The sequence below is a fragment of the Hydractinia symbiolongicarpus genome, chromosome 10, assembly GCF_029227915.1.
Source record: "Hydractinia symbiolongicarpus strain clone_291-10 chromosome 10, HSymV2.1, whole genome shotgun sequence".
In the NCBI taxonomy this organism is placed as follows: Eukaryota; Metazoa; Cnidaria; class Hydrozoa; order Anthoathecata; family Hydractiniidae; genus Hydractinia; species Hydractinia symbiolongicarpus.
In genome coordinates this window covers 15,648,033-15,674,937 of record NC_079884.1, presented here as the reverse complement: position 1 = coordinate 15,674,937, position 26,905 = coordinate 15,648,033, and the positions used below count along the sequence as shown (strand labels likewise).

Genomic DNA, 26,905 nt, shown 5'->3' with positions numbered 1-26,905 from the left:
AAGAGGGGTTAATTAGTTTGCTCATTTTCTAAAGAATAATTTATTTAAAATGGTTAACTGAAACTGTGAATTCGTATATTGTGAACTCACTGCTATATATAAAGTCCAAAAAGCTAGCGGAAACCTTTACATGTGGATAAAAAAATGGGTTCCAAAAGTATTTTTTTGCAGTTTTCTCATCTTTGCTTTTACATTTTGTGGCCTTGATACTTCCAAAAAATTTTAAAACGCTATGCAGTTTTTTTTTATTTTTTACTCCACTAGCTCACATTTTATTGCACACACATTTGATAAAGAACAAGAAGCCCGATGGCTTGAAGATTTCCGCCATCAGCAGAGATAATAAGTATGGTATTAAAATATGTCATATAGTGTGAGATTATTCAAAAACGCGATGCATGTTATCTGCAACTAAAGTTTAACAAGTTTAAAAACAAAGAAAAAAACAAAGTAAGCCCAGCGAAGACAAAGTATATATGCTTTAATTTTAATAGGGTCAGGTTTTTTATAGTAACTTCTAGTTTTCAGCAGATTTTACGCTTTTTCACCCTCAAGTGTTCTTTAATTGTATTATATAGCAATTGTAGACTCAAAATTTTGTTCTTATGGTCTATGAAGGTATTTAAACATCAGCCTTTCTAATTCAATTTACTTATTGTTGGCAAAAAATTTCCAACATGAACTACCATTTGCCTGATCTAAGTTAGCAAACTCCGTTTCATGTGGGCATTTATATTTTGTTTGTGACTGTATGCTCCCATACACAAATTGTAGTTACATTTAGAGAGAAATTTATAAGAAAATGAGAATAAAACTTTTATATGTAAATTAAGTCACACCCAACTGCAATAAAACACATTTCGGCGAATACATGCCAACGTAAATCGATAATTTTTGTTAACACTTGGGCATTCGCCTCGGCCAATTGCAGTGTCGACGATGTCGTAAATTAGAAAGGCTAACCTATATATATATATATCTGGTCTGGATTTTCAGCTTACAGGAAAACATACATGTCCCGGTCATAATATAGATGTAAAAAACGATAAAACATAGTATATAAGTGAGCAATACACAAATCTTTTGAAATAAAATAGTCTATGGCTTATCGCCTGCATATTTTAGCGTGTCAATTTGCGTTTGGGGCCTTGAAATATAAACACCATTGTGTCATAATGAAACATGTCTAACTAGCTAGCTACTATATGATGGGGTTAACTGTGGCTAGAGACAAGTGATTTTACAAAATTCAAGTATAATTTTATCCAATCGAAAAAAATACTGTGTACCTAAAATGCGTCTGGTTGGTTATGGAATTTACCAAGCAAGTTCGACAAAGTGCCTAAGCTTTCAGATAAAAGTATGAAAGTTATTGAAATGGATAATTAAAACCCTTGTAAAACTAAAGAAAAAAGGGGTCGCTACCTACGTCCAGTTGGCTAACTATTAACAAAACAAAAAACTTTGCTTTTCTGGTAGCTAGTTTTACCTATTCTAGCTATAGCTTAGCTAGCTTCTTGGTGACTAGACAAAGACATGTGCATATCTGCTAAAAAACACCAGCTAGCTAATCAAAATACAATAATTCTTACCTTATATCAAGTATACTATAATATAAATTACTCTGGAGTTCCCACCAGCAAGCCAACTAACCCTAAAAGAAATTCCCCACAGGCACAGCCATTTGACAAATTTCGTACAACCAGAATCCAAAATGCTTTTGGTCATAGTCTAAAGCTTTGGCCAAGAAATGTAGAATACTAGAAGATCGTGAAGATCAGATTTTTTACAATTTTTACTCTTATTAGTTGTAAACAAAACGAAGCTTTCCTATTGGCTTCTCAGGTAATAGCAATGACAGGATCCGCGCAAATATTTCAGCCTAAAGCCTAAATATCACAACCCCGTGCATCCAGCCTAGCTGCGCTGTCTCTCTCTGTATCCCTAAAGGCAATTTTAAAGATTCCGCCTCGTGTAGCGGTCGGCGGAAATCAAAAAACAATGATTTTTCTGTTTAACGTTAATAATCCAAAAATTTAATCGAAAGCATTAAACAGGTTTGAAAATTAAAATTGACAAGTCCACATGTGATCTAATTTGTCAATTCAGTTAATCGAATCATGTATCACTCTGCCTTAATAGTCACAAAATCGCACTTTTGAGAGGTCATCACAATTCTGCTACTGTCCAAAAAACATTTTTTATTTGACATGTTTGTTGTTATCATTTCGCTTAGGAAATACTCAAAATGCCAAACCAACCGTAAAGATTACCTACTTCAGCATTCTCATCATAAGAGCATGATCACAAAAATTTATCAGCAAAAAGATATTTCATGCGAATAAATTTTTCGTTTACTGGCATAACTAATTGGCATAATTTTAGGTTCCATCTAATCTGACCTATTTCTAAGGTTACAATTAATTTCAATATTTTCTGAACCTGTATCTTAGTCAATAATGAATGCTATTCAAAACGGAAACAGAATTAAGCTGAATTCGGGAACTTGAAAAGCGCTAAGGACTAAAATGTCCCATGAATAAAGATAATATGTTTGTCTCAAAAATTTACGTTTTGAGTTGAAATTGTTACATGAAAAAAAGATTTCAAATTTTTGCATGATTGTCCAATTTTATTTCAAAAATGTAAAAAATTGCTTTCCAAAAATTCTTTTAAAATTTAGTTGCAAAAAGGACTAATATTTTTGCCCACTACAAAATTTTACAGCCATTTTTTAGCCGCTTTTTTTTACCAATAAGATATCTTCATTATAGGTCAGAAATTTGTATTGTTTTTTTTATGTTGCGCACACAAATAATAGGTAGTTGCCTTAAAATCTGATGTAAACAAACATGCGTCATTTCGCGAGATGCAGCGCCTCACAAAGACTGTGTTTTAGGGTTAAGTTAGTTTAAGCCTTTGTTGTTAAAGAAATAATCGTCTTTGCTATATTTTTATTCGTGGATTGTCAGTATATGTTGTTTCAAACATTCGCGGATTTACCTGACGCTTCGAATAGAACACCAGTGTGAAGATTTAACAAATAATTGACCAGCAAAATTAATAGGTAAGAACAGCACCATTATACGAGCTTTTTTAAGGACTAAAAAATACTGGTCTGGCCAGCATTTGTCCCTGGAACGTAAGAATATGACAAAAATTTGTTCATGTAGATGGTGAAACAAATTCCAGGGAAGTTTGGGAAACTTTGTTTGGGTCTGGCTCTGCATCACGGAAATTTTGGTAAGGTATCACGGGAAAATATTCTCAGCTATGTAATATATTGGATTCTTTAATGTCAATTTTGAGGAAATTGTTTTTTTATCCTTGGATTCATTTTCTCACTATCTAGCCTGCTGAATATTTCTCCCCTCCACTCTATGCAAACCATAAAGCAAGATATTTAAACCCTCTAAGGCAAATGTGGTGATCAACCGTTAAGAGCGCGTGGACTATAAGTTCAGTTTTTGTATTTTCTAGTTCTTGTATTTTGTATAAATTGGAAAGATTGTCTTGAAAACCTATAAAAACAGGAATTAATTTTTGTAGATCGGCTACACCTTAAAATTTCGCATGAATTTTTTTTCACGGTATTAATGTGAATGTCTAGCCTGTAATTTGAGATCTTCCTGCTTCACTGCTGATATCTTTCTTCTGTATAACATAGCAATTCTTATTCAGGCCTCATTCGACCTACTTTTTACCAGACCAGACTTTGTAAGTCAACAGAGGAAGTAAATCCAAACTTTTTCTGTGCAAAACCTATCATACTAATGACACTCCTTTCAGTACCCCTTTGCAACCCAAATACACTTAAATAATAGAACTTCTCAACTATCCCTGTTAAGTCACTGCTGTACATCACTGAGGCTAAACAATATTTTGTTGTTTATAATATCACCCTTGCAACACTTACATACAAACTGAATGTCAGCTCTTTACCTTCCTGAAATACCAGTGCACTTCTTATCTACCCAATGCTCACAAATCTGACAAAAAACAAGTTGCTACCTTCTACTTTCTTATAAATCCTACAAGGCCACTTTTCAACTTCAAGGCGCGATTGCCACGAATCTTAATTTTAAAATTTGCTGAATCCACTCTCAATCGATTAATAGCTCCGACAGACTCCAACCAAATATTTCATGCGCAAAATCGTTGTAAAGAATATAATAATCATTTTTTTAATTTGAACTAATATTGACAATCGTAAAAAAAATTGCACAAAGCATAAATACTGCTATTCTAAAATTTCGATATCTTATATACAATAACATACATAATTTATATACAGGAAAAAAAAGAAAACTAAAAAACGAACGAAAGAGAAGTAGGTATAACGAACGTATCAAAAACAAACTTTTTGTTTTTTTGCTAAAAGAAAAGAAAATGTCCTTGCAGAAAGTCAGCTAAAATATAAACGAGATTTGTAGCATTGCGGATAATAATTATTTTGACATGATTATCAAACATATAGATGAAGAACGCCAAATACAACCAAATACATGCAGGCTGCATTATAAGTTAGTTTGAATAAAGAAGGCGAAGTAGAAACATATCTCAGGCTAACATCATTAGGATGTTCAATTTCTACCGACACAATTTCATTGTCTATTCTCGTTGTAGTAACATTTTGGGCGTATGTACTTACTGGTGGCGTGGATGTAGAAGTTGTTTCTTTTGCCTTAGTTGTTGGTGAAAGTGTAGTTGTTCGTAAATTCTGCACAGTACATCGTTTTTTGTCACTACATGTCTGGTTACAAACGTCACTATTACAATTAAGTATACACGTACTTCCATGACTGCATGTTTGTTCACAAATATCTGTGTTCGCGCCACAAGTCATATTACACGTGCTTTGATGTGCGCATAACTGTTTACAGTGTTTTGCGTTGCATGTCATTTGTTTACAATGTCCCAAGACGCAAAGTTGAGTGCAATTCTCAGCATGACTTCCTGTACATGTCATTTTTTTGCAATTACCACAAAACTGTTTGGCATGGTCACCTGAGGAATACACATGGTCACAGTTACCTTCTGAGCAACTTTGAAACGTCTTAGTGTGTGTGCTATAATAACGAATAGCTTTTAACAGTTTACAATTTCCTTGAGAACAATCTTGTTGTGCGATCGGTGAATGAGACAATATTTTATTAATTTGGGGTAAATGATTATCTTGGTTTAAAAGTACACTTTGAAAGCAAGTGTTTGGTGAACTACAAGTCATTACTCCACAAACAGGTTGCCCACAGATCTGTTTGCACACACGATTTGTTGATATACACGTGCAATTGTCTCTACACTCGGACTGTTCACACCAATGAAATAGTTTCATAATACCAGGATGACATGAGGGGAAACTGTGCAAACCTGCTTCAAACATTCCAACCAGTAATAACAATATAGATAGGATCTTCTGAAAATTTCTAATCGCCATAATTTAAATATTTTACTAAAGGAAACGCAAATGTTCATCATATAATAAACTGCAAAAAGCTGCTTAACACGCACGTCTTTTTAAAAGAACCTAGTTTACAAGAACATTGAGGCTTAGATTTTCATAAAAATTTAAGAACATATTAAGAACATGCTCAGTCAACCGTATGAATCTAGTATTACCAAGGACCTTTGTTTCCGAATAATTTTTTTTTTACATACATTCGTAATTCTTGAGGTTTTTTTCATTTTTGAAAATATCGACTAATATTCTAATTTAAAAAGTTAAAACAGTAAAAATGTTAACACGATTAAAAAAAACGCTGCTGTAACGCAACAAGAAAGTGAATATTATAGGATTATTCCAATTTCCATTTTTCGGAAACTAAACCTTGGTGATTCTTATGAAAAGTACTTTTATAAAAAAATATTTAACTAACATTAAAGATAAACAGGCGTACCAAGTCCAGTCTGAGATTCAGACGTTCTTATTAAAATAGCTATATAATTTAAAAATAAAAAAATAAGAAAATAAAGGTGTACCCAAGAGGGCAAAGTAGATTTTTTATTAAAAAGTAGGAAACAAATAAGAAAAAACCACCAACCACAAACATCAAAAATATTTTACACAATAAAGTAAAGACATATTTCCATTCATGTGATTTCGTCAGCTATTAATTTCCCATCGTACCATACGACCTTTTCTCATTAAACCAACATGAGAAAAATAAAGCTTATCAAGGCAACCAATCGTTTTGTTGTTTCAAACAAATTTGTTTTTTTATAAGAAACGATTAACCATCAAATGCAGCATAACAATTCTTACTCTAACGTGTTTGTTATTACGATTGAAAGGTTCTTTTGTTTTTTCAAAACAACGTCATTAAAAAAAAATCCATGATTAATTACTGCAAATTTTACAACAGTTAATTAAATTTAGCGCGTCATCCTTCTACACATACTAAGAGCTGCGACGAAAACACAACGTTTTGTAAAAGCGTCCTTGGTTTAGATTGGGAAAGAAACATTTTTAGGATCGATGACTTCTGCGTGTGTTGCTAAAAACACCAAAATTATCTCATCGCCGTGGAATGCAGATTTTAATTATTACTTCTTACTAATCGCTCAATTCAAATACGCAGTCATTAATTTTCGATATGCACTTTCACTTCAGCGGTATCAACGAATCAAATCGTTTTATTACAAACGATAAGGGACTGTGTCTAACTGTTGTGTTTATTCAATTTTCTGTTTCATAAAGAATTCTACTTATGAATGGACTTTGACATATTGTATTGATAACATACTCTACGGATACATCTTACACTCAAGATGTCCATTTATATTGTCACTAAAATTTCCGCTAAACGGATCATATAGGATTAAACGTTATATTCAAAACATGTCTTTTGAAATGACATTCTAAAGGATTTAAAAAGCTTGATAAAAAAGATATGAAGCTTCACGGGTTTCTTTCTTGTGTACTTAAAAATGAAAAGTAATTTTATTCTACCTTATCTTGTGGTAATGTCGAAATTAAAATCAATTTTATAAATTGATTTGCACACAGCATGAATCTTGGCTATCGAACAAACAATGTAAAACTTTAAATTAACTTAGATACGACACACCTAGCGCAAATCACAGAAGGTCGTATGGCACCATGCTGTCGCAAATAACTTTACGTTCTACTGAGGTCACGTGTTCTTATCCATGGCTTCTTTAGCGTCTGGAAATACAAATATATATAACAGTATATATGTGGAAAAAAACGTAAATCGTTCAACATTGTTTAATTCAATCTAACATCTTTATTTTTCTGGCGCAACAAATATATTTCTTCATCCTTTATCCATATTTTTTATTCAATATTGTTCTGTGGGCAAATCATTATTACAGATTAATTTATCAAGGTAACAAATTCTAAATACTGCGTCTGTAATTCCGTGAAATCTAAGGGGTTTTTCTTAATCCTTATAGGTCAAGAGGTATCTTGAATGGGTAAACTTACAGCAATTAAAATAATAAGTCACGAAAAGCAATAAATTACCCTATATAACTTTTTACTGTCAGCATTTGTGCGATAATATACTGCTAAGATAAGATACTAAAAATAGCTATTAAATGTAGCTATCTTTCGTTTTTTTACCAGCTACATTGAAATGTCGGTAAAATTTCCAAAAAAAACCTGATTATTTTAAAAACAGCAATCAGGGAAAACCAAATAATTAAGCGATCTTAAAATTATCGGTACCAACCAACATTCATATTAAAGAAGGGGTAATTTGATGAAATGACTAAAAATTATTCAAGAGGTGTAAAATGGGAATACTAATATTTCCATTTTACAATAGTTATGTTACTACTATATTGTTATTATAATACTAGTCACAAACAACCACGCAGCATTTGTAAAAAATACAACTTTACGAGACACATCCGTGTGTGTGATACGTGCAATGACGCATTTTTTGTGGGTATATAGTGTCCAAATTTCGACGTTCATGTTATTGGAACGAATTCTAATTATCTGAATTAGCAAAAGATGGCACTAATGATTAAAAAAAGCCATTTAAAAGTATATTAATTTTAATTTTTATTGATTATCAATTGTCATAGTTCATTTTCCTACGTCATTCCCTCATTTTAAGATTAAAAAACTTTAATACTACATTGTCATTAAAGAGAAACAATAAAAATGCATTTCCAATTGCTGCTATGCTCCACCTAAATGAAGTAAAATATCATGGTTGACAAAGAGTACCAAGTGATGCTAGGGTTACACAGCACTGCAATTTAATTGAGCGTGATCTTTCAATGCAAACGAGTATAAAAACATTCAGATTAAATGATATAAAAATGGTATTGGTACAAAAGGAGCATCATGACACCGCTCCAAACCCCACCCTACATGTAAGCACAGGGGTGCAGATAGTTGCAAAGTTCATATTTTAATTTATTAATTTTATTCCTCACAATAAATGGTGTTTCTCTCATCTTAAAAAATGCAAAGTATGTGTATTTCATGTAGTAACTAGTTAATCTAAGTAAGAACAACAATTGTTCGTTAATCTATCCATATTTTTTATTATCATGATTGGCTTAACTAATATCTTGAATATCTCTTAGGCAACGGTCACTTCATACTTTTTTTCTACTTCTTTTATAAGAATGTATTTTATGAGAATATCAGGCTGAGATTTCATGTAAAAATACTAAAAATAAAAACAGATTATTTAGAACAATAGGAAAAAAAGGATAATGACAAGCCTTGTTAGGATTTTGGTATTTCTATAAAAGAAAATGTGTGTTAAATGACGCTGGCCGTGTTTTTTTGCCTATATGTTTTAACACTTAGAAAGAAAAAAAAATTAATTTTACCTGTCGACAGCTTGACGATAAACAAAATATGAAGTAGGTCATTTTACAAGCTCAAATACTTTGAATTGAAAAAGGAAAATATTATATAACCCTAGTAAATGGGATATTAATTATTTATATTTTCAAAACACGATAAGCTAATAAATGAAATTGTTTGAAGAAATTGAGAGATAATAAAGATTTTATTTGATCTTAAACTGAGATTGCAAGTTTACCCTTTTTACGCTCTATTGAGAAAATTATTGCCATTTAATTATGAGAACCAATCTATTAATTATGGTTTATTACGTCATATTAAGAAATATTAAAAAAATTTGCAAGGTGCCAACATTATGGATATACCCAACCTTTGTGCAGATTGAAAGTCAATTAAAATAACACGCAACTGAGAAACTTTTAATTTGTAGAAAAGGCGACGCATATGTAAATTTTAATATGTTTTCTATATGATAATATTTTTCATTCTAAAGTTTATCATGTCACAGGCGCGATAAAAAAACGTGAGTTGAGTTTTTCATTTTAGATTAAATCTTATCTTAAGCGTTTGTGAAGAAATTCACCACTTCTGCTTTAATGCAAAACTGATGAGGCTTCAAACGTCTATAATATAAAGCACTAATACATACGAAACATATGAGCAATTGGCCAAACTGCTGACTTACTTCATATGGCGAGACAGCTCCTGTCTATAATGCTAAATTACAACACAAGAATTAGAAACCACCAAAATTTAGTGAAGAATTTCATCCAACATAACATTACATTCACTTCTTTTCCAACACCTTTTAATTCGACCTACCATTTGACATATTTTCAAATTATCATACAGCAAGTATCTATGGTATCTTTCTGACACTGTCACGGGTTATTATCCCAGAACAAAATCTGTTACCATATTAAGTATTAAAATCTGATCTGCTTCTAATATATTCTCTATGTTGCTGTAAAGTCTAGTTTTAAAAGAAGACAAAAACTATTAACAATCCTTTTGACGTAACAAGATAGAAATTCAAAATAAAAATGTGATAAAAAAACATCCATCCAATACAAGATGTGTATTCTATATAAAAATTACTAAAAAAACATTTAACTGGCTTAAAACAGAACAAGACGTATGATATACGTAAACAACCTCGCGAATAAAGTTTACAAAAAGCTGTGATTTCTGTTACGAAGTTAGACACGACATATTTTGCTATTCGAATAGGCAATAATATTTGTTATGCAGTACGCAGTTATTTTTCAAAATTGATTTGTGAGATCTTCTTGAACGGAAAATTCCTCGAAATTTCAATTTTCGTTAGATCAGTCTGGAGTAAACTGACTGACAGGAAGAAGAAAGACCACAAGCTCCACTTCAAATTTTCGAAATTCTGTAATTCAGTAAACCCCCCTCCTCCCTCCCCCCCCCCCAAAAAAAAATATTTATACAGTGTCGTACTGTGTCGAAAACAAATACCAATTTTGGCTTGAAACATCATTTAGATGGCTTCTAAGTACTTAGAGAGTTTAGGTACGAAGTTTAAATCTGTGACGTTGCAATTGACCATTTCGTTAGTTAGTTAGTTACGAGTTGGAAACACATTCTTACAGGCGAGATAGATAAAAAAAAGTAAAAATAGTTACCAAGATGAGATTCGAACACACGACTACTCCCGTGTCGGTGTTCAGAGAGGCAAAAATTTCCCCGTGTCGGTGTTCAGAGAGGCAAAAATTTCCATTCTTGTAGGACACATTTGCGTTTTAATACAAGCTCACGAGCTTGTAATAATTAAAAGGGTTAGAAAACAATATACAACTACTACGGTACAACAAATTTGCGATTGAAGTTTTAGTATGGAAAGCTGATTGAACGATTGATTGTAAGGGGAACAGGTGGCAAAGTATTCGGAACTAAACGAAATTTGTAACAACTAAATAGTTAAGAAAAGTTCAATGATTAGCATGCTGTGCAAATAACCAGTACTTCGCATGCGGTCATGGAAATAAAAACAAAACGATCACTTTGTGATAAAAAACCACTAAAACAGACATCGATATTCGGAATAATTTCACATTTTAAAGTCCAAAGGATAAAAACCTTTCATTTAACGTCTTTTGTCAGCATATCTTGCACAGACGAACTTTAAATGATTATTATTCATGTCTATTTGTTGAAATTGAGCGATCCACTGGACACATTAAGCACTTCATTAACTCGTTATGCTTCATAATGACAGACAAAATAAAGATTCCGAAGATCGTTATCAAAAAAGAGGAAATTGCCACTAATCAGAAAGCTATTTCCTGAAATCATTCAGGCGGCGTGTATCGCAAGCTAGATGAATTTTTTGTTAATTCCTTTTTCATTTTATAACACAAAGTAAATAGATATAAAAACAAGCAAGGTGTATGTAATCCATTCGAATCGTTTGATTTCGAAACACAATAGTATAAAAGTGAGACAAATGCAAGTGAGATAAATGCAAGTGAGATAAATGCAATCTGTAGAAAAACACTATTTTACGAGCCAGCCGAAAATAATTGCCATTTTATTTTTAAATCATTTCCCTTTTCTATTTCATTCAAAAGCGGAGTAAATTGATTTTGATAATAATAAACTTAACAATATAATACCTTCCACTTTCTGTCTACACTTCCTACTATTATCAGACGTTTGAAGTTTCACAGATTTTTAGGAAGAATGCTAAATCAAAAATGTCAAACTGATTGCTAACTGATCTTTAAAAGAGGTGCGCTGGAAAATTAAATAAAATCAATAAGGAACATAAATTACAAGGCTGAAAATTTTCTAAGAATAGGGACTTGTGTTCCTCCACGTTCTTGGAAGAAACTTCTCTCGAAAAATATTTCTCATCGTTATCTTGGTAATTGATTCACGGTATGTATTATAAAAAACTCACTTGCTAATATCTACAGTTTAAAAGCTGAAATAGTTGAAATGTCTGCTAAAGTTGTAGTATATTGACAAGGCGAATGATACTGGTTGATCCCTGCTTATATTGAAGTCAGTCCTTCCCAGTCCCTCTCAATCTCTATACTCTGAATCTGGTACAATAATATTTCTGTTTATCTACATACCTTTCTCCAATGACAAAATCTGTCAAACCGTCTGATTTTTTGTCTCTCTACTGTTTTCATTTTAAAACACTTTCAACAATAGCGCGACATAATTTGCTTTTGTCTTCATCTTTCTTGTTGCGCTGTAATTAATATAGCGGAAATTAATTTGCTTGTAATCCGAATTTTAATAGATTTAAGTTTTTTCTTATATAAAGAAACAATAAAATATAGCGTTGCTAGCAGAAATAAATTGCATTTAATCTCCAACAATTCGTATTAATTTATTTTTGTAATTTTGTTAAAAACATTACCTTATTTATTGGCGGTAAGTGAAATTTTTTTCCACTGGACGTCTTACTGGCTAGATTTGCTGTTAGGGGCTGATCACATGAGGCGAGCCGGCCCGGTTAAGCGAAATCTCGCTTCTATTAAAAGATTTCTCATGAAAAGTGAATTCGATCACATGAGAAACAAGTCAGCCCGGTTTGCCGAGACCCTGCTTTGTTGAAAAGGACTGGAAATTTCTCATGTGATTGCTCCGGCCGGCTAACCGGGCTGATTTTTTATGCATGTCTAAACTTTTAAAAGATCAATATGGCGGGCAATACTATGGCTGGGCTTTCTGGACCAAAAAAAATGAGAAAAAACTTTCGCTGGGAACCTGAATTCATTGACGATTTGTTGTCTTGCCTCCTGGAATTCAAGACAAATATGATTTTTATGTGTCAAGATATCGATGCTAATAAGCCAAGATTATATTCAGAAATTCATTTATCAATTGCTAAACTGTATAGCAATGATAATAATGGCCCGGTAGAACTTCCTGTTATGCCAACAGATTTATTAAATGAGGATGAAATAAATAAATTCAGTGCAAGGTTAAAAGCGCAAAACATAAACAAAGTCACATGACTCAATTTCAGCCCGCTTAGCCGGGTTGAGTTTTCCTTATGTGATGGCACGAACTAATTAGCCCGCCTAAGAGCCAGCCCGCCTACCCGAGCCAGCTAACAAAGTTACTGTAGAGCAAATCAGGCGTTTATTACGTGCTAGTTAGGTGAAAATTAATTAATTATATTATAAGGTGCCTAATCAATACCTAATAGTTGCTTATTTCAGGATCAATAATGAATGTCGTCATATATCCGTATGATTCGTTTGCGTTGTTATCTGTACAAAAGTATACTTACATATCTAGGAAGATATTTTTATTATTATCCTAAGCATAATGCTGAGAAGAAAGGGTCCAGCTAACAATCCAGTAACTCTTGCGTTTGGAAGTTGATTCAATTTCTAAAGAATAAAAATTAATGCCACCATTACGAAAAAGTTGGCACATGGACCAAAAATAGGATGATGAACATTCCCTTTTTTAAATGTTGAACATTTTTTATTTGCGTCGTTGTAGTAAACCCGTCGATTGTAAACAAGTTTTTTGCAAACGTGAAAAATTGGTATTTGTTTTTGATAGCTACTCCTTATATTTCCCCTACACTGAATAAGTAAATTATGGTGCTTAAATTCCTCTAGTTTAAACAATACCAGATATTTTACAAGTCAGCGTCTAACTAAGGTAGTTACCAATTAAATCCAGGTAGACGTCTACTAGGAACCGAGCTCAAAAAGGCTCGTTTAGTTTCGTTTCATGTACGTTACTTCCCTTCTCTCGCATGGCAAGACGAAACTGAATTCATGTAGTACGTTCATGAATGTAACAAACACTAATTCTACAATTACAACCTGATGGCGTTGCCAAAGCGCAGAATGAACAAGTATACTTTGTTTTGAAACAGTAATAAATGTGTAAGATTTAATAATATCAGGAACACTATTGAGAACCTAGGGTTCTTAGAAAAATACTTTCTTTTTTACGGATCAGTTTATAACATAAAATTCCTAAAATATTCTTTGGAAAAACGGTACAACTAGTTAGCTTGCTACCAGCTAGCTAATAAAATTAGGTAGCTGGCTTTACGTAGAAAAGGTAAGGAGAAAGCTATCTTTCTAAAAAAAAATTGCATGTATGCTTTCTTGAGGTGGCATCAACAAATTTTAGCTCGCTTTATATATACAATTTTTTTTTACTATTTCTCGAAAATATGGGCTTTAACACGAAAAAAAATGATTTTTTGACTGATTATCTAAATTGTTGAGTCAGGAATTTCCACGTAAAAAACAGAAAAATATCGGCTTTACTTTTTACAACCTCACGATCTTTTATCTAACTTCTGTTGAAAGGTTGTGCGGAGTTCATTCATATATTTCTAACAACAGGCTTTTTTTTTTTTTTTTGCAAGATTCTTACCCTTTTAAAAGAAAAATATTTCTACACACATTTTCATAGCTGCATGATTTGCCTGCCTTCTGTTAAAAGTTGGAGCTTACGCAGTCCGGTGATATAAAGATTGACGTGAAATTCTGTTATGCGCCATCTTTATTCTTACTAACGTTACTCTTTAATAATTACGTCAATTTTTTTTTGCATAATTTTACAAGCATGTAACACTGAAGCTATATTCGGCAGAAATAATTAATTATTTACTTTAAGAGCAGAATTTTTTGCGATTTTGCGTCACAACTTTTAGAACTTTTTCTTATCGCAAAACATGCATAGTTAGCGAAAATTATTTTTTTGCAAGAAACACAACTAAAATTTCTTAATTCGCATAAATTGAATAAACAGGGTAGGGATGGCAAGATATCGTAGAAAACTCGCTCGAATTTAAAAAGACTATTCTCTTTAATCCTCATCAATTACAATCGCATCATTTGCACGTTTGGCTTTGCTGCTAATATTTCGCCGGCAGAAAATCGCGAAATTTTGCAACAAAAACTTTCGCAAATTATAATTTTGGGACGAATTTCCTTTAAAAAACTTTCGCAGGATAAAAAAATCACTTTTTGTCTCCTAATGTATAATGTTTTAAGTGAGGAAAGGAATTGTCAAAACTGAATATTTTTGCTAAAGGATGATAGTACTATAGCTTTAAAATCATACAAGAGTATTATAATTATGTTAAGTATGAATATATAGTCTGAAAATTACTTTTAGAAACTAATTATGTAAAAATTATAAAGGCATCCATTCTTTCAGATCGTGCTTTTAAAACAAGACAAGGACTTTAAAAAAAAACCTTGGTAATCATAGAAGAGCCAAACATTGTCTTTCCTTCTGTCTGACGATGTTTTGGTCATATTTTAAATCATCGATTAAGCAGAAAGCAATGACCTTAAGGTCTATTCAAATTTAGGTTGTTACCACATAAAGTAGGTGGTTTAATTGACTCACACTTTTAAGTAGATTCAAGCCACCTCAGTTCTAACACGTAAACTTATTGGCGTAATAACAAAATCATGTTGCCCAATCAAGTGATAATTATGAAGGTTAATCAGTTCAACGACTTCTTTGGGGACGTCATTATGATTTTCATGTTGTAAAGTCATAATTTTTAATCATAATGCAGCATGACTCGTATAGATAAAAAATCCGAAATATGTCATTAAAGAACAACAATGCATTAAGTTTTCGTGACTAACACAGGAACACTCTTAGCTCTGTTCCTGATGTAACCGCGGTAATGGACTTCTACACCTTGGCTAATGTAGGTATAAATGTCAAATGTCAATTCGATTCTTAACTTGGCTTCTGGCAAATAAGCTACGAATTAACCATTTTACAAAAGATTTTTTCGATGACACAAATTTCTAATGAACAAAGCGAACATTAAAAATCAGGAATCAACCGTTGTCCGTAATCCATAGCCCGTAACCCGTAGCCCGTATTAATCCAAAAAGCAAATCAAAATAGCCAGAAAAAAGCGAGATGTTATATTTGTGCTTGTTAAAGCTGCATTCACATGGACGTAGTTTTAACTTAAAAGCTGACATCAGAATCCTTTATAAAGAACACATAAAAACATACCTTAAATATGGTATTGACAACATGTAGGACATTTTTCTTTCGCTTTTTATCCATGACAGTGTTCAATAGCATATTTTGTCATGTTATATTGGTTTTCTTAGGTGTGTTATTGCCATTGAATGAACAAAGTACCTTGCATTTGAATGAACACCTTCGTCATTAAGCTTATATATGGCTATTATATCAATATTAAACTAAATTAATTAATTCGGAATTATCCGGGGGCAATTATCCATTGGGCGGAAGTTGGCCTAGGTGAGAGTTTTTTATAAGGCGATTATCCAGGGGGAGTTTTCCTAGGTGGAAAATGTCCGGGGGCAATTATCTTAGGGGTAATTATGCAAGGAGGGGTGTTTGTCTTGTCGCCGGCCGTGAGTGGCTAGGAATACTTTGTTCCCCAATTTTAAAATACCCATACCATTTTAATAATTATCATAAGCCTTATACCTCAGTGATTTCAATATTTTTACTTTTTAAGTGCGTACCAAACATTGACACTGGCATGGTCACGTCTATTGCATTTAAAAAGTGTAAATTTCACGCCCTCAAATTAACAACAAACCGGATTGTGTAAAGGCTAATTTCCAATTAGTAGATTGAACTAGATCGTTTTGGATCAAAAATCATCTCTTTTACACGTGCGTAGATAAAAATTCAATCAGATCCCATTTAACAGATTTTGACCAAGTGCGCACGCGCTAACAAAAAGCTTTAAGTCAGTCAAACGAAAACAAATTTTATAAATAAATAGACTGTCAATGGCTTACGACATCTTTTGTTTACTTAACTGGATCAAATTTCAAAAATAAAAATATAACTATGATAATAATGAAAACAGCTATATGCAAACGTATTCCACGCCGTACAAAAAGCGAAACAACATGTTTTTCAGTCTAATTTTTTCAACCGCAGTTTTACTGTCTTCCATAGAATGTGGAAAATTTCGTTTTGCAAATCATTATGCTGATCACATGGTATTACAAAGAGCTCCATATCGAGCTGTGTTGTGGGGATTTGGTGAAAATAATACTTTCGTTTCAATTTCTATAACATATCAAAAACAAATTGAAGTGCTGCACACTGAAGTAAAGCTAGGTAAGGGAAAATTATACAGAGTCATTATTTTTGTATTAACTACAATTAACGGCCAAAACATACCTATTCATTGAAACCCAAAATTTTAACATATAAATTGTTTAAATAAATTATATATGTGTAAAAATATGTCCGTTTTGTTGTCGTAAATCAAAATATATATACCTGATATTGTTTTCTTTTTGAAAGAATGTAACAATTAAGACCAATTGTGTCTCAAACACATGTAGGTAAGTTATATTTTTACTGGTTTTTATATAAAAACACATGTACCAGACGTGTTTTTTCACATTATAGACTCGCGTGGACTTTATACATGGAAAGTAATCTTGCCACCCTATGATGCTGGAGGACCATACGATATCGAAGCTTTATCTGTAGTTGAAAACCAGGCTGTCTCGATTACTCTTCGTGATGTGTTGTTTGGTGATGTCTGGTTATGTGGTGGACAGAGTAATATGGTATTCACCGTTGGAATGGTAAGTAGGACGAAGTTATAACTTTGCAGTTTTATCGCATAATGATGAAGTCTTTGTGACTATCCTTAACGAAATTTGTTATCCAGGCTAATTCAGGAAAAGAGGAAATTGATATGGCCGAACAGTATCCGAATATCCGCTTATTCACAGTAAAAAGGTATTTTTCAAATGTCACAGTTCCAGAACTTTCAAGAGAAAATATCTTACAACAGTGGAGTGTCGCATCCAATGGTTTGTGTTTTATTTTACTTATACTTGTTTCATAGTTTACTGATAATAATCCACTGGATATACAAGAAGTACACTTTACCCGTTTTTAAGCGTTATTTCTTTATATGATTTGTTGCTGCGAAACATTTTAATGCCATTTACTTACCATAAACTCAAATATATTTAGCTTCTGTTGGAGGAGCTGCTTGGCAATACTTTTCAGCAATTTGCTGGATGTATGGTAGAAGACTGTATGATCTTTATAAAATTCCTATTGGACTCATCTCATCAAATTATGGTGGAACTCGAGTTGAAGCATGGTCATCTCCTCAGACATTAGCTGTTTGTGGAATTTCCAAAAAGTTAGTATCTATCCAGCCTCGATCCAAGGACATGTTGTCTCTCTTTGCATATCAGATAGGGAGACGAACGATAAGCGCAGCGCCGATAAGAGACAAAAAGCCCTGGGTGCGAGGTTGAGCACACTTCTCTGCAATTATAAAAAGCGAATTTCCATACTTTTTGAATAAGCATGAGTAAATTTAAAGAAGAGGAAATGCTTATGCTTTTAAAAATTAAACTTAGACATGTTGTTTAACTGATACCTTTATATGCAATGCTCCTCGTCTTTCAGGATTAATTATATGTTTTTCAATTGGGTGTCCCTACTCTTCCGATTTAGAGTATCGTATGTGAGAAAGGATGGGATGACCTAAGACAAAAAATGTCTTCCTCAAACGTAAAGGCCTTCTTTTTTATACTGCTTTCTGCTCAGATAGTGATATTGATCCATCAAATATAATCAAAGCTACTCAACCTGGCGTTGTTGTCGGTCATTATTGTCGGTTCAGTTAGGACAAATAGGCTACCTTCGAATAATTATCAGTTTGTTTCTTGTTTGCCTTTTCTTCTTTCCACTAAACAATTATTAACATTTGTAGTGATCAGAACGCCCTATCTGAATTGTACAACGCCATGATATATCCATTGATGAACACAACTATATATGGAGCGATATGGTATCAAGGAGAACATAACTGCATCAAACCAAATATTCACAACTATAACTGTACCTTTCCTGCTATGATCAGTGGTTGGAGGAAAGAATGGTATTCTGCTACACATGGAAACACAAACCAACTATTTCCTTTTGGTTTTGTTCAGGTAAAAAATTATTATCTTCCCAGAACAGATCAATTTTGAACGTACTTTTATTACGATGCTTGTAACAAAAATTTTTGATTTATCATTTTAATTTTTTTTTGAGTAGATAAGGACTAAGGCAAAGAATTTAGTCTAAATCTAAGCAACTGGTCAGATTAAATACTTTGAAAGTAAGCAACGGAGGCTTCAACCTGGATAAAAGAAAAGTCAAAAATTTTTCTAACATAATAATATTAAACTACCACCAATAACCACTGTCGAGCTAATATCTATGCGTAAAGTGCTAATATTTTCTAAAAAATATATTTGACGACGTCATTTGGATCACAAATGATGTCATTCACGTAGACCAGTAGTCTCTCCAATTTTATCTGTGTTTTCTCTAATGCACATATAACCTTAGTAACATCCTCGTATCAAAGATTAAACTAACATGTATATAAGAAATAACAACCGATGCAACATCTTACAATATCCCTACATGTATGCCAGCTACTTTTTAAAAAACTCATACCACCTTCCGAGAAGGCTTTACCCGTATTCATTATAAAATTCACAACACTTCAGCAAAATAATACATGCGCAACAAAGTTACATCATGCTAAGCAAGCTGCTTTGTGGCCATATTACGTATTTTTTTCACAGCAAACATTTTTTTTGCATTCTACTTTGTACTATTTATATCCTGCTTCTATTGTTTCAGTTGGCATCATTGGGAAGCGACGCTGATCGGCCAGGTTTTCCTATCATAAGATGGAAACAAACGGCAGAATATGGATATGTTCCAAACCCAAAACAGCCTAAAGTATTTATGGCTGTTGCCTTGGATCTGCCTGACAATAGCTCACCATTTGGAAGCATACATCCACGCGACAAAACTGACGTTGCTGATAGATTAATTCTCGGTGCACGAGAAATTGCATACAACGAAAAAACGTATTGGACTGGACCAATCGCTGATAAGATTATAGTACCGAAAATTTATTCAGAAAGTGTCAATGTCAGTGTCACGTACAAAATGTCTTCTCTGCAGCCCATGGGCATTGAGGTTAGAAATAAAACAGGTTTCCAGGTATGTTGCTCAAACGGTTCGTTTGGAGAGCCAGAGTTTATTCTTTTGAAGTTTTATAATGCATATTTGCCGCATCTACATAAGCGCGCACGTGCGCACTAAAAAGCACTCAGTCGCTGAATAAATAGCCTAAAATAAGTGCTAACATCTTATCAACTTATTTCTAAAATTTCTAATGGTAGGGCCATCTTTAGCCATATTTTTTAATTTAAAAGCTCAATTATTTTACACCCCTATTAAGTTTTTACGCGTACTTCTTATAGGGCGAGGATGGGGGTGGGCGGTAGTTTTTTGCCTCTTAATTTTACTTTCAACGTTGGATAAATCTGTGGTCCTAAGACTAAATCCTCGAGAGGTGGTTGTAGTTTTTTGATATATCAGTTGGAAATTGCAAATGTGACGATTCTTATGAAGTTTAATTGTTAATCTCAGTGATAAAATTGGTGAGGTCGGTAGAAAAATGTTGACGATCAAGTTTGTAAATAAACAAAAGGGCTACACGGCACGCAAACTTTCATATTATAATATCTGTTCTGGTGCCTATTTACCATCTGCCCCATCCGTAGTGCCGAGACGCCAAAAAATTGCCTAGTAAGAACAAATTTATTGTTAATTGTTGAATTTCTACACAGGTTGCATTGGATCATTCAGAAACATGGCAAGACGCAGTTATCATAAGCTATGAAATCGACAGACTGATACTATCTGTCAACTCAATTTCAACATCTGAAATTACTGGTATCAGATACTTATGGAGTTTAGATCCATGCTTGCTCAAGAAATGTGCCGTATATGCCTATGGGACAGATTTGCCCAGCCCTCCCTTCGTGAAATATGCACCATTTGAATAAAAACAATTATCTACCTATTGCAGCTGTACATGAATTTGTTTTCTTTGTCAAATTTTTGTCTAACTTTGATGTTTGAAAGAGTCTGTTTATCAACAAGAGTTGTTATTACACTTTTAACATTCCCCGCACACGACTTTCTCACGACCTAAACTCTAACAGGCCATTTCTCACAGAGTTCTACAGTAATATTCTTGCATCAGATTGTATCCATTTCATTACTAACTTTTACCAAAAATAATCATACTGACCACGTGATAGAATTACTCACTGTTGATATGTTTTTCAGTCATTTTTTTACAAGAAAGCAAGGCAAAACAAACAATTGTTCATTTTTTTCTTAAATATTTAGGCAACCAGGGACAAAATATTTGGCTAAACCAATCAAAATGGCGAATCTATAATTGTAACTCTCTGTCCTAATAGTCTGATAATCTATCTCCAGATAAAGCATTGATCTTGATTGATACTTGGAAACTAAAGCTCGATTCCCACTGTGGTTTAAGTGTGTTTTAAGTGTGTTTTAAGTATGTTTTAAATAAGATTTTAAAGTTAAAGCATAATGGGAACGTGTTCGCGTTTTAAAATTTTCGGCATAAAACCTATTTAAACCACAGATAAAATAAAACCTTAGATCAAAAATTTTTCGGTCCGGGGGGGGGGGGGGGGGCGGATTCCGCCCCCCCCCCTAACGGTTTTTTTTAATAACTTCCAAGGGCTATGAAACTTATTGAGTTTCAATATTTATCTATTGGCCATTACTCGAAACTACCCCTAAAAATCTCTATGGAATCCTTATAATGGGGAAAATTTAATAACTCCTGTCAGGATTATCCTTAGAACTTGAAACTTACAACACAACTTTGTTTCATTAAGAAGAATTATTTTGTATAATTTGGACACGTGATTAATCCGATTTCCCGATTTTGTCGGATTTTCCCTGAAAATTGGAAAAAACGGATTTTCGGGCAATGTTTGGCAATTTATTATGCGATTCATGTAAAAACCGGAAAATATGTTAAATAACTTTTATTTAGCTTTTAGAAACTTTAAACAGAATGCAAAAATTCGCTCTAGAACAAATGTAATTACATTTTATGCATATAGTGGCATTTTTAACATATTTTCAGCTTCTGATGACGTCACAGAAAATGTGCTGACGAAAGCAAAAATTTATTGCTGCCACTTTTATTCCTTTTATGACGTACTATAAGTGTGCCAAGTTTGATTCAATTTGAACAACCCTATGAAAAGTTATTACGGGGGGGGCGGATTCCGCCCCACCTCCACCCCCCCGGTCATAGTATGTTCGAAAAACCCCGGACCGAATAGGGTAAAAGGAGAGGCGAACAAAAAATTATTTGGTGGCAGCAAGAAAATAAATTTTAAGCGAGAGAAAAAATTATATAGATTTCTAAATCCTAAAATCTACTGTAATAACAAATAAATAACTATATTTCACGACTAACTATCTATATATCTTTCTAACAACATTTTTACAGAAATTTCTTGGCTGTATGGGGCGAAAATAAGTACAGTAGACTCCCGGTTATTCGAAGCCTCAAGGGGGATAAGAATTTACTTCGAATAACCGGGAGTTCGAATAACTGAAAAATTCGTTTTCCCGCCAGATTTTCAACTTAACCTTAATGGGATGGACTTTTCTTAAGTAATTGAGGCATTGTGGTTCAGTTGAGCGTGTAAACACAAAGAATTTTTACTTTTTGAAGAAAGAATAAATTTGAACAAATTGTTAACAGGTTTTAAAATATGAAAGTTATAAAGAAAATGTATCTAGTAAATACAAGGAGTTCAACTCTTAAAAAAATCTTTAATGCTACATTGTTTTTTACTATCGATGTAGTGTTTTTGACATGTACGTGTTATCATGTTTAACTGCTTTCTGATTTCAAGACCATTCTCGTCAAACAAAGACCATCTTTCCAACAACTCTAAGGCCTCTTCCAACTCTGACTGCTTTGGCTTCTTCGGGGGGATGTCATGTGCCTCAATTTCATCATCATCGTCATCTTCGAGATTCGGCGCGTTTTGATCTTTGTCCTCATTAAGTACGATTTCCACGATTTCCTCATCAGTCAATTCAATTGATTTACTCGTGCATACCTCAAAATCAATATCCACAAAATCATCTGCGTTAAAGATGTCGCCGTCAACTTCTCTTTTAAATGGGTCATCAGCATCATTGAGACTCGTGATCTGTGCTTCTTTTGAGATGCCTGCCTTCTTAAAGCAGTTTTTAACGGTGTCTTTTGGACCGAAGGAGAATATTGAACTTTTGAAGAAATTGCTTGAAGAGTGTAAATAGCCATGAATATTGAAACCTGATTTTTTGAAGAAAAAAAGTGTTTTAATCGCAGAAAATCAATGTTCTCACTCGACGGTCTCCCAATAAGAAAAATTCGAACAACTGAGGGTGACTTAGCCTATAATTGGCCCCAAGGGGAATAAAAATCACTTCGAATAACCGAATTATTCGAATAACTGAAGTTCGAATAACCGAGAGTGTTTTTGCCTGAGTTGGGTAAGCAGATCCAAGGGGAACGCCATCTCACTTCGAATAACCGAATTATTCGAATAAGTGCAGGTTCGAATAACCGGGAGTCTACTGTAGGTTTTAAATGTACTTTTTAGTAAACATAAAAAAAAACATATTTTACTTGAGATAACCAGGAATATTTTACGTACTATGGTAGTAGCAGCTTTTATACCCTTCGTTTAAACTTCTTTGAACTAAAGAAATATCTGTCATAACCAACAACAATATTTTTTTCTTGTTTTGAGTCCCTTTTCCACAACATACTACCAACTTCGAACGAAGTTGTTATGATAAGATGGCACCAAATTTGAATAAACCGGAAATATTCAATAACAAATGGAACGCGCAATATGGTGGCTTCATCTTTCTTCCTTAGCTTTTTTTTGGCAAGTTAAGTAGTATAAAATAATAAAAATAATAAAAATATGTGCTTTCGTCCGTCCGTCCGTCCGTCCGTCCGTCCGTCCGTCCGTCCGTCCGTCCGTCCGTCCGATGGACAAACCCGTGGATTTTTCCACGGGCTAACGACTAGCCCGTGGAAAAATCCAGTGTAAAAATACTCAATTATAAATAATTCAGCACTCACAAAAATGTAAACAAAAATGATTTATAGTTTATAGTAATAGTTTATTAAGCAGGCGACCAAGCCAATCAATCTGGTCTTTAAAATCAACACTTATCAAGAACTTTTATTCAGCAGCCGTGCCAGCAGCCTTTAAAGTTCAAAGGCGCCGACAAATGCCGAAGGAGTTTTCAACGGTTTTAGGGCACATATTGCGCATTTAACGTTAGACAGAAAAGAGAATAAAAAATGGCAGAAAAAAAACTAAGTTTGGTACGGGAAGGAAACCTTAGCGTACTTATTCGCCAATATCCAGTGATTTTTGATAAATCACACAAAGGCTACCAAGAGAGAAACGCTACATGTTTTTGCTTTTAAAACACAGTGGGAATTTTCAGGGTTTGTTTTAATTTTTAATTTTTATATTTAAACTCAAGTTTTTCAACACAGAACAATTACATAGATAATAAAATTCCTTTGTTAAGGAAAACCCAAAATTTAAATTTCTGACCCACTGTGAACTAAAAATGTTAAAAGGTGTCTAAAAAATAAAATGTTTGACTTCACTAACCATGCTCAATATTTTTTCTTTGTTAACTAAAACCATGTTTGCTTTTATTTTAAGTTTAAAGTCTTGTGTTACACTCGGTTAAACGGCCTTTTGTATTAAATGCAACGCAAGATATCGCATAGTCATATCGCAATTATTGTTTGCTAAAATTGTTGACGCAAGGTATTGTTATTGACATGCGCAACATAATCTATTTGGTAGTAAAGACAATAAAACCACCTTTTTGTCAAGAGTACTTATAAAGATTCGTTATGTTGACACTTCGCAATTCGTTACGATTTGAAAACGATGATGAACATAGCATAAAGCAATTCTTGTTGAAAGCCGACATTGTTATGACGAACTGATAACAAAATTCATTTTGACATGCAGGTACAAATACAGCCTGAATCTTTAAATTTTAGATGTTATGTTATGTTATGTTATATGATGGCGCTGAGACGTGCAGGCGTGCTCCAGTTAGGTTTGATGTTTTATATCTTGATTTGCTTGAGAAATTGTATATTGTTTAAAGAGCCAGAAACATCTGGGCTGTTTACTGGCGGATTGATAAGGGATACTGTAAATAAATGTCCCTTTGCTCATATGTTGCGGAGATATGAACAATGTCCAGGACCTGTTGCTACATATATTGAACTATTGAGAAATATATGCAACACCAAAGGTTTAAAATTAGCTCATCTAAACATACAAGGTTGTCAACATCTTATAATGGTATTTGTCACGTTCTGGGGGAGAATTCTGATATTGATATATTGACTCTATCTAAAACGCACCTCACGCACATTGATAATGACGAGGTATACAAAGTTTCGGGCTACACTTTCGTAAGACGTGATAGAACTAAAGGTCGTGGTGGGGGAGTGGCTATGTACATTAAAGAGAAAGTAAAATGGAAAAGGAGAAGCGAATTAGAACTGGAAAATGTTGAAAGTTTGTGGATCTAAATTATTTTCTCAAACGCAAAAAAACGCTCTCTTGACGTCATATTACAGTCCACCAAAAAGTTCAATTTATTTCATGAAAGATTTCAGTGATATATTGAATGAGCAGTTGTTACAAGCAACAAAGGAATCAAAAGAAGTCATACTCCTTGGGGATTTAAACACCGATTACCTCAAGAGACAAGATAATGAGAATATAAAACAAACGTTGACATTAAATGGCTTTGTACAGTATATCAAATCTCCTACCCGTGTCACAATTAATTCTTCTACATTGATCGACATCATTTCAAGTAATAAAAACAACCTTGTTAAAACCTAAGTTATTCCATTGTCTATCAGTGATCACGACATGGTCATCTGCGTTCGTAAAATTAATTACACAAAATACAAACCGATTTACAAACGAATGAGAAACTTTGCACGTTATGACCATCAAGAACTCGTCAAAGAACTTAAATCAACTGATTGACATTCGGTCTTACATGAAACTGATGTGAATAATGCAGTTACTTTGTTTACAAATATTCTCAACAATGTTTTCGACCGTCATGCGCCATTTGTAACGAGAAAAGTGAAAGGACAACTCCATGGTTAGACGAATCTGTTAAACCGCACTTGGATCAGCGAGACAAACTTTTGAGAAGAGCAATGAAATCAAACTCGCCAGAAAACTGGAGTGCTTACAAAAGGCTTCGAAACACGTGTACAAGTCTTCTCCGATCAGCCAGGCGCAAATATCATCAGAATCTCCTTAATGAAAACCGTTTAAATCCTAAAAACTTTTGGAAAGCTATCAAGAAAATCTTTCCGTCGAAAAAGACAACATCACCATCATCAAGTGAATCGGAATCAAACGAGAAAGTATTTAGAGATTTTTTTGCTTCCGTAGTAAATAAACTAAAGAAAAACAGTTTCAAGTTGGTTGAATTAGTATGGAGAATGCCAAAGGTTTTTCGCTCAAGAACTAATTCAAGATTTCATTTCATGTATGTATCTGTAACGGTTGTTCGGAAAGAATTAAGAACACTTAAACGGACGAAAGCAACATGTCTGGACCAACTTCCACCTTCCCTTCTGATAGATGTGGCTGACGTAATATCAGTACCTCTTACACACATAATCAACCTATCATTAAAATCACCAACTGTGCCGTCACTATGGAAACAAGCAAAGATCATACCGGTCTTCAAGAGTGAAAATTCTGCGGATCCTTTGAACTACAGACCAATCTCTGTCTTACCAACACTCTCGAAGATTCTGGAGAAGGCGGTACAAACTCAACTAATAGATTACTTGGAAGAAAATTGCCTGTTAAACAACTGTCAGTTTGGATATAGAAAGAACTGTTCAACTGAATCTGCAGCTACTATTCTCGTGGACCATATCCGAAGTCGATGATAAAAAAACTTGTCGGAGCAGTATTCACGGATTTAAGTCGCGCCTTTGATACTGTTAGCCACAGTGTACTTATCGAGAAGCTTAAATCATATGGCCTTAATCGTGGAGTGGTAGCATGGTTTGGTGATTATCTATTTTGTAGAACTCAGGTGGTTGAAATAGACACTACACTCTCTACACCTTTCCAGCTAAGGAGTACC

At 33.6% G+C, this 26,905-nt stretch overlaps 2 protein-coding genes across 2 annotated transcripts; one reads left to right on the top strand and one right to left on the bottom strand.

Annotated features, from left to right (window-relative positions):
- Window positions 1-2,839: 2,839 nt before the first annotated feature.
- Window positions 2,840-5,475, bottom strand: LOC130612713 (keratin-associated protein 10-6-like). The gene has a single exon (XM_057434063.1). It carries the CDS (start codon window positions 5,435-5,437, stop codon window positions 4,466-4,468), a length of 972 nt encoding a protein of 323 aa, XP_057290046.1. The 5' UTR covers window positions 5,438-5,475; the 3' UTR covers window positions 2,840-4,465.
- Window positions 5,476-16,629: 11,154 nt separating this feature from the next.
- Window positions 16,630-20,769, top strand: LOC130612735 (sialate O-acetylesterase-like). Its single transcript, XM_057434086.1, has 7 exons — window positions 16,630-16,897; window positions 17,195-17,376; window positions 17,463-17,607; window positions 17,774-17,948; window positions 18,528-18,750; window positions 19,454-19,822; window positions 20,455-20,769. Exons 1-7 carry the CDS (start codon window positions 16,645-16,647, stop codon window positions 20,671-20,673), a joined length of 1,566 nt encoding a protein of 521 aa, XP_057290069.1. The 5' UTR covers window positions 16,630-16,644; the 3' UTR covers window positions 20,674-20,769.
- Window positions 20,770-26,905: the final 6,136 nt, after the last annotated feature.

Bases quoted from the DNA above. Each gene is read 5' to 3' on its own strand.
- LOC130612713 (XM_057434063.1), bottom strand. From the start codon at position 5,437: ATGGCGATTAGAAATTTTCAGAAGATCCTATCTATATTGTTATTACTG.
- LOC130612735 (XM_057434086.1), top strand. From the start codon at position 16,645: ATGCAAACGTATTCCACGCCGTACAAAAAGCGAAACAACATGTTTTTC. The intron at 17,608-17,773 runs GTTTGTGTTTTA...AAATATATTTAG, and splicing joins GTGGAGTGTCGCATCCAATG to CTTCTGTTGGAGGAGCTGCT. The intron at 19,823-20,454 runs GTATGTTGCTCA...ATTTCTACACAG, and splicing joins GAAATAAAACAGGTTTCCAG to GTTGCATTGGATCATTCAGA.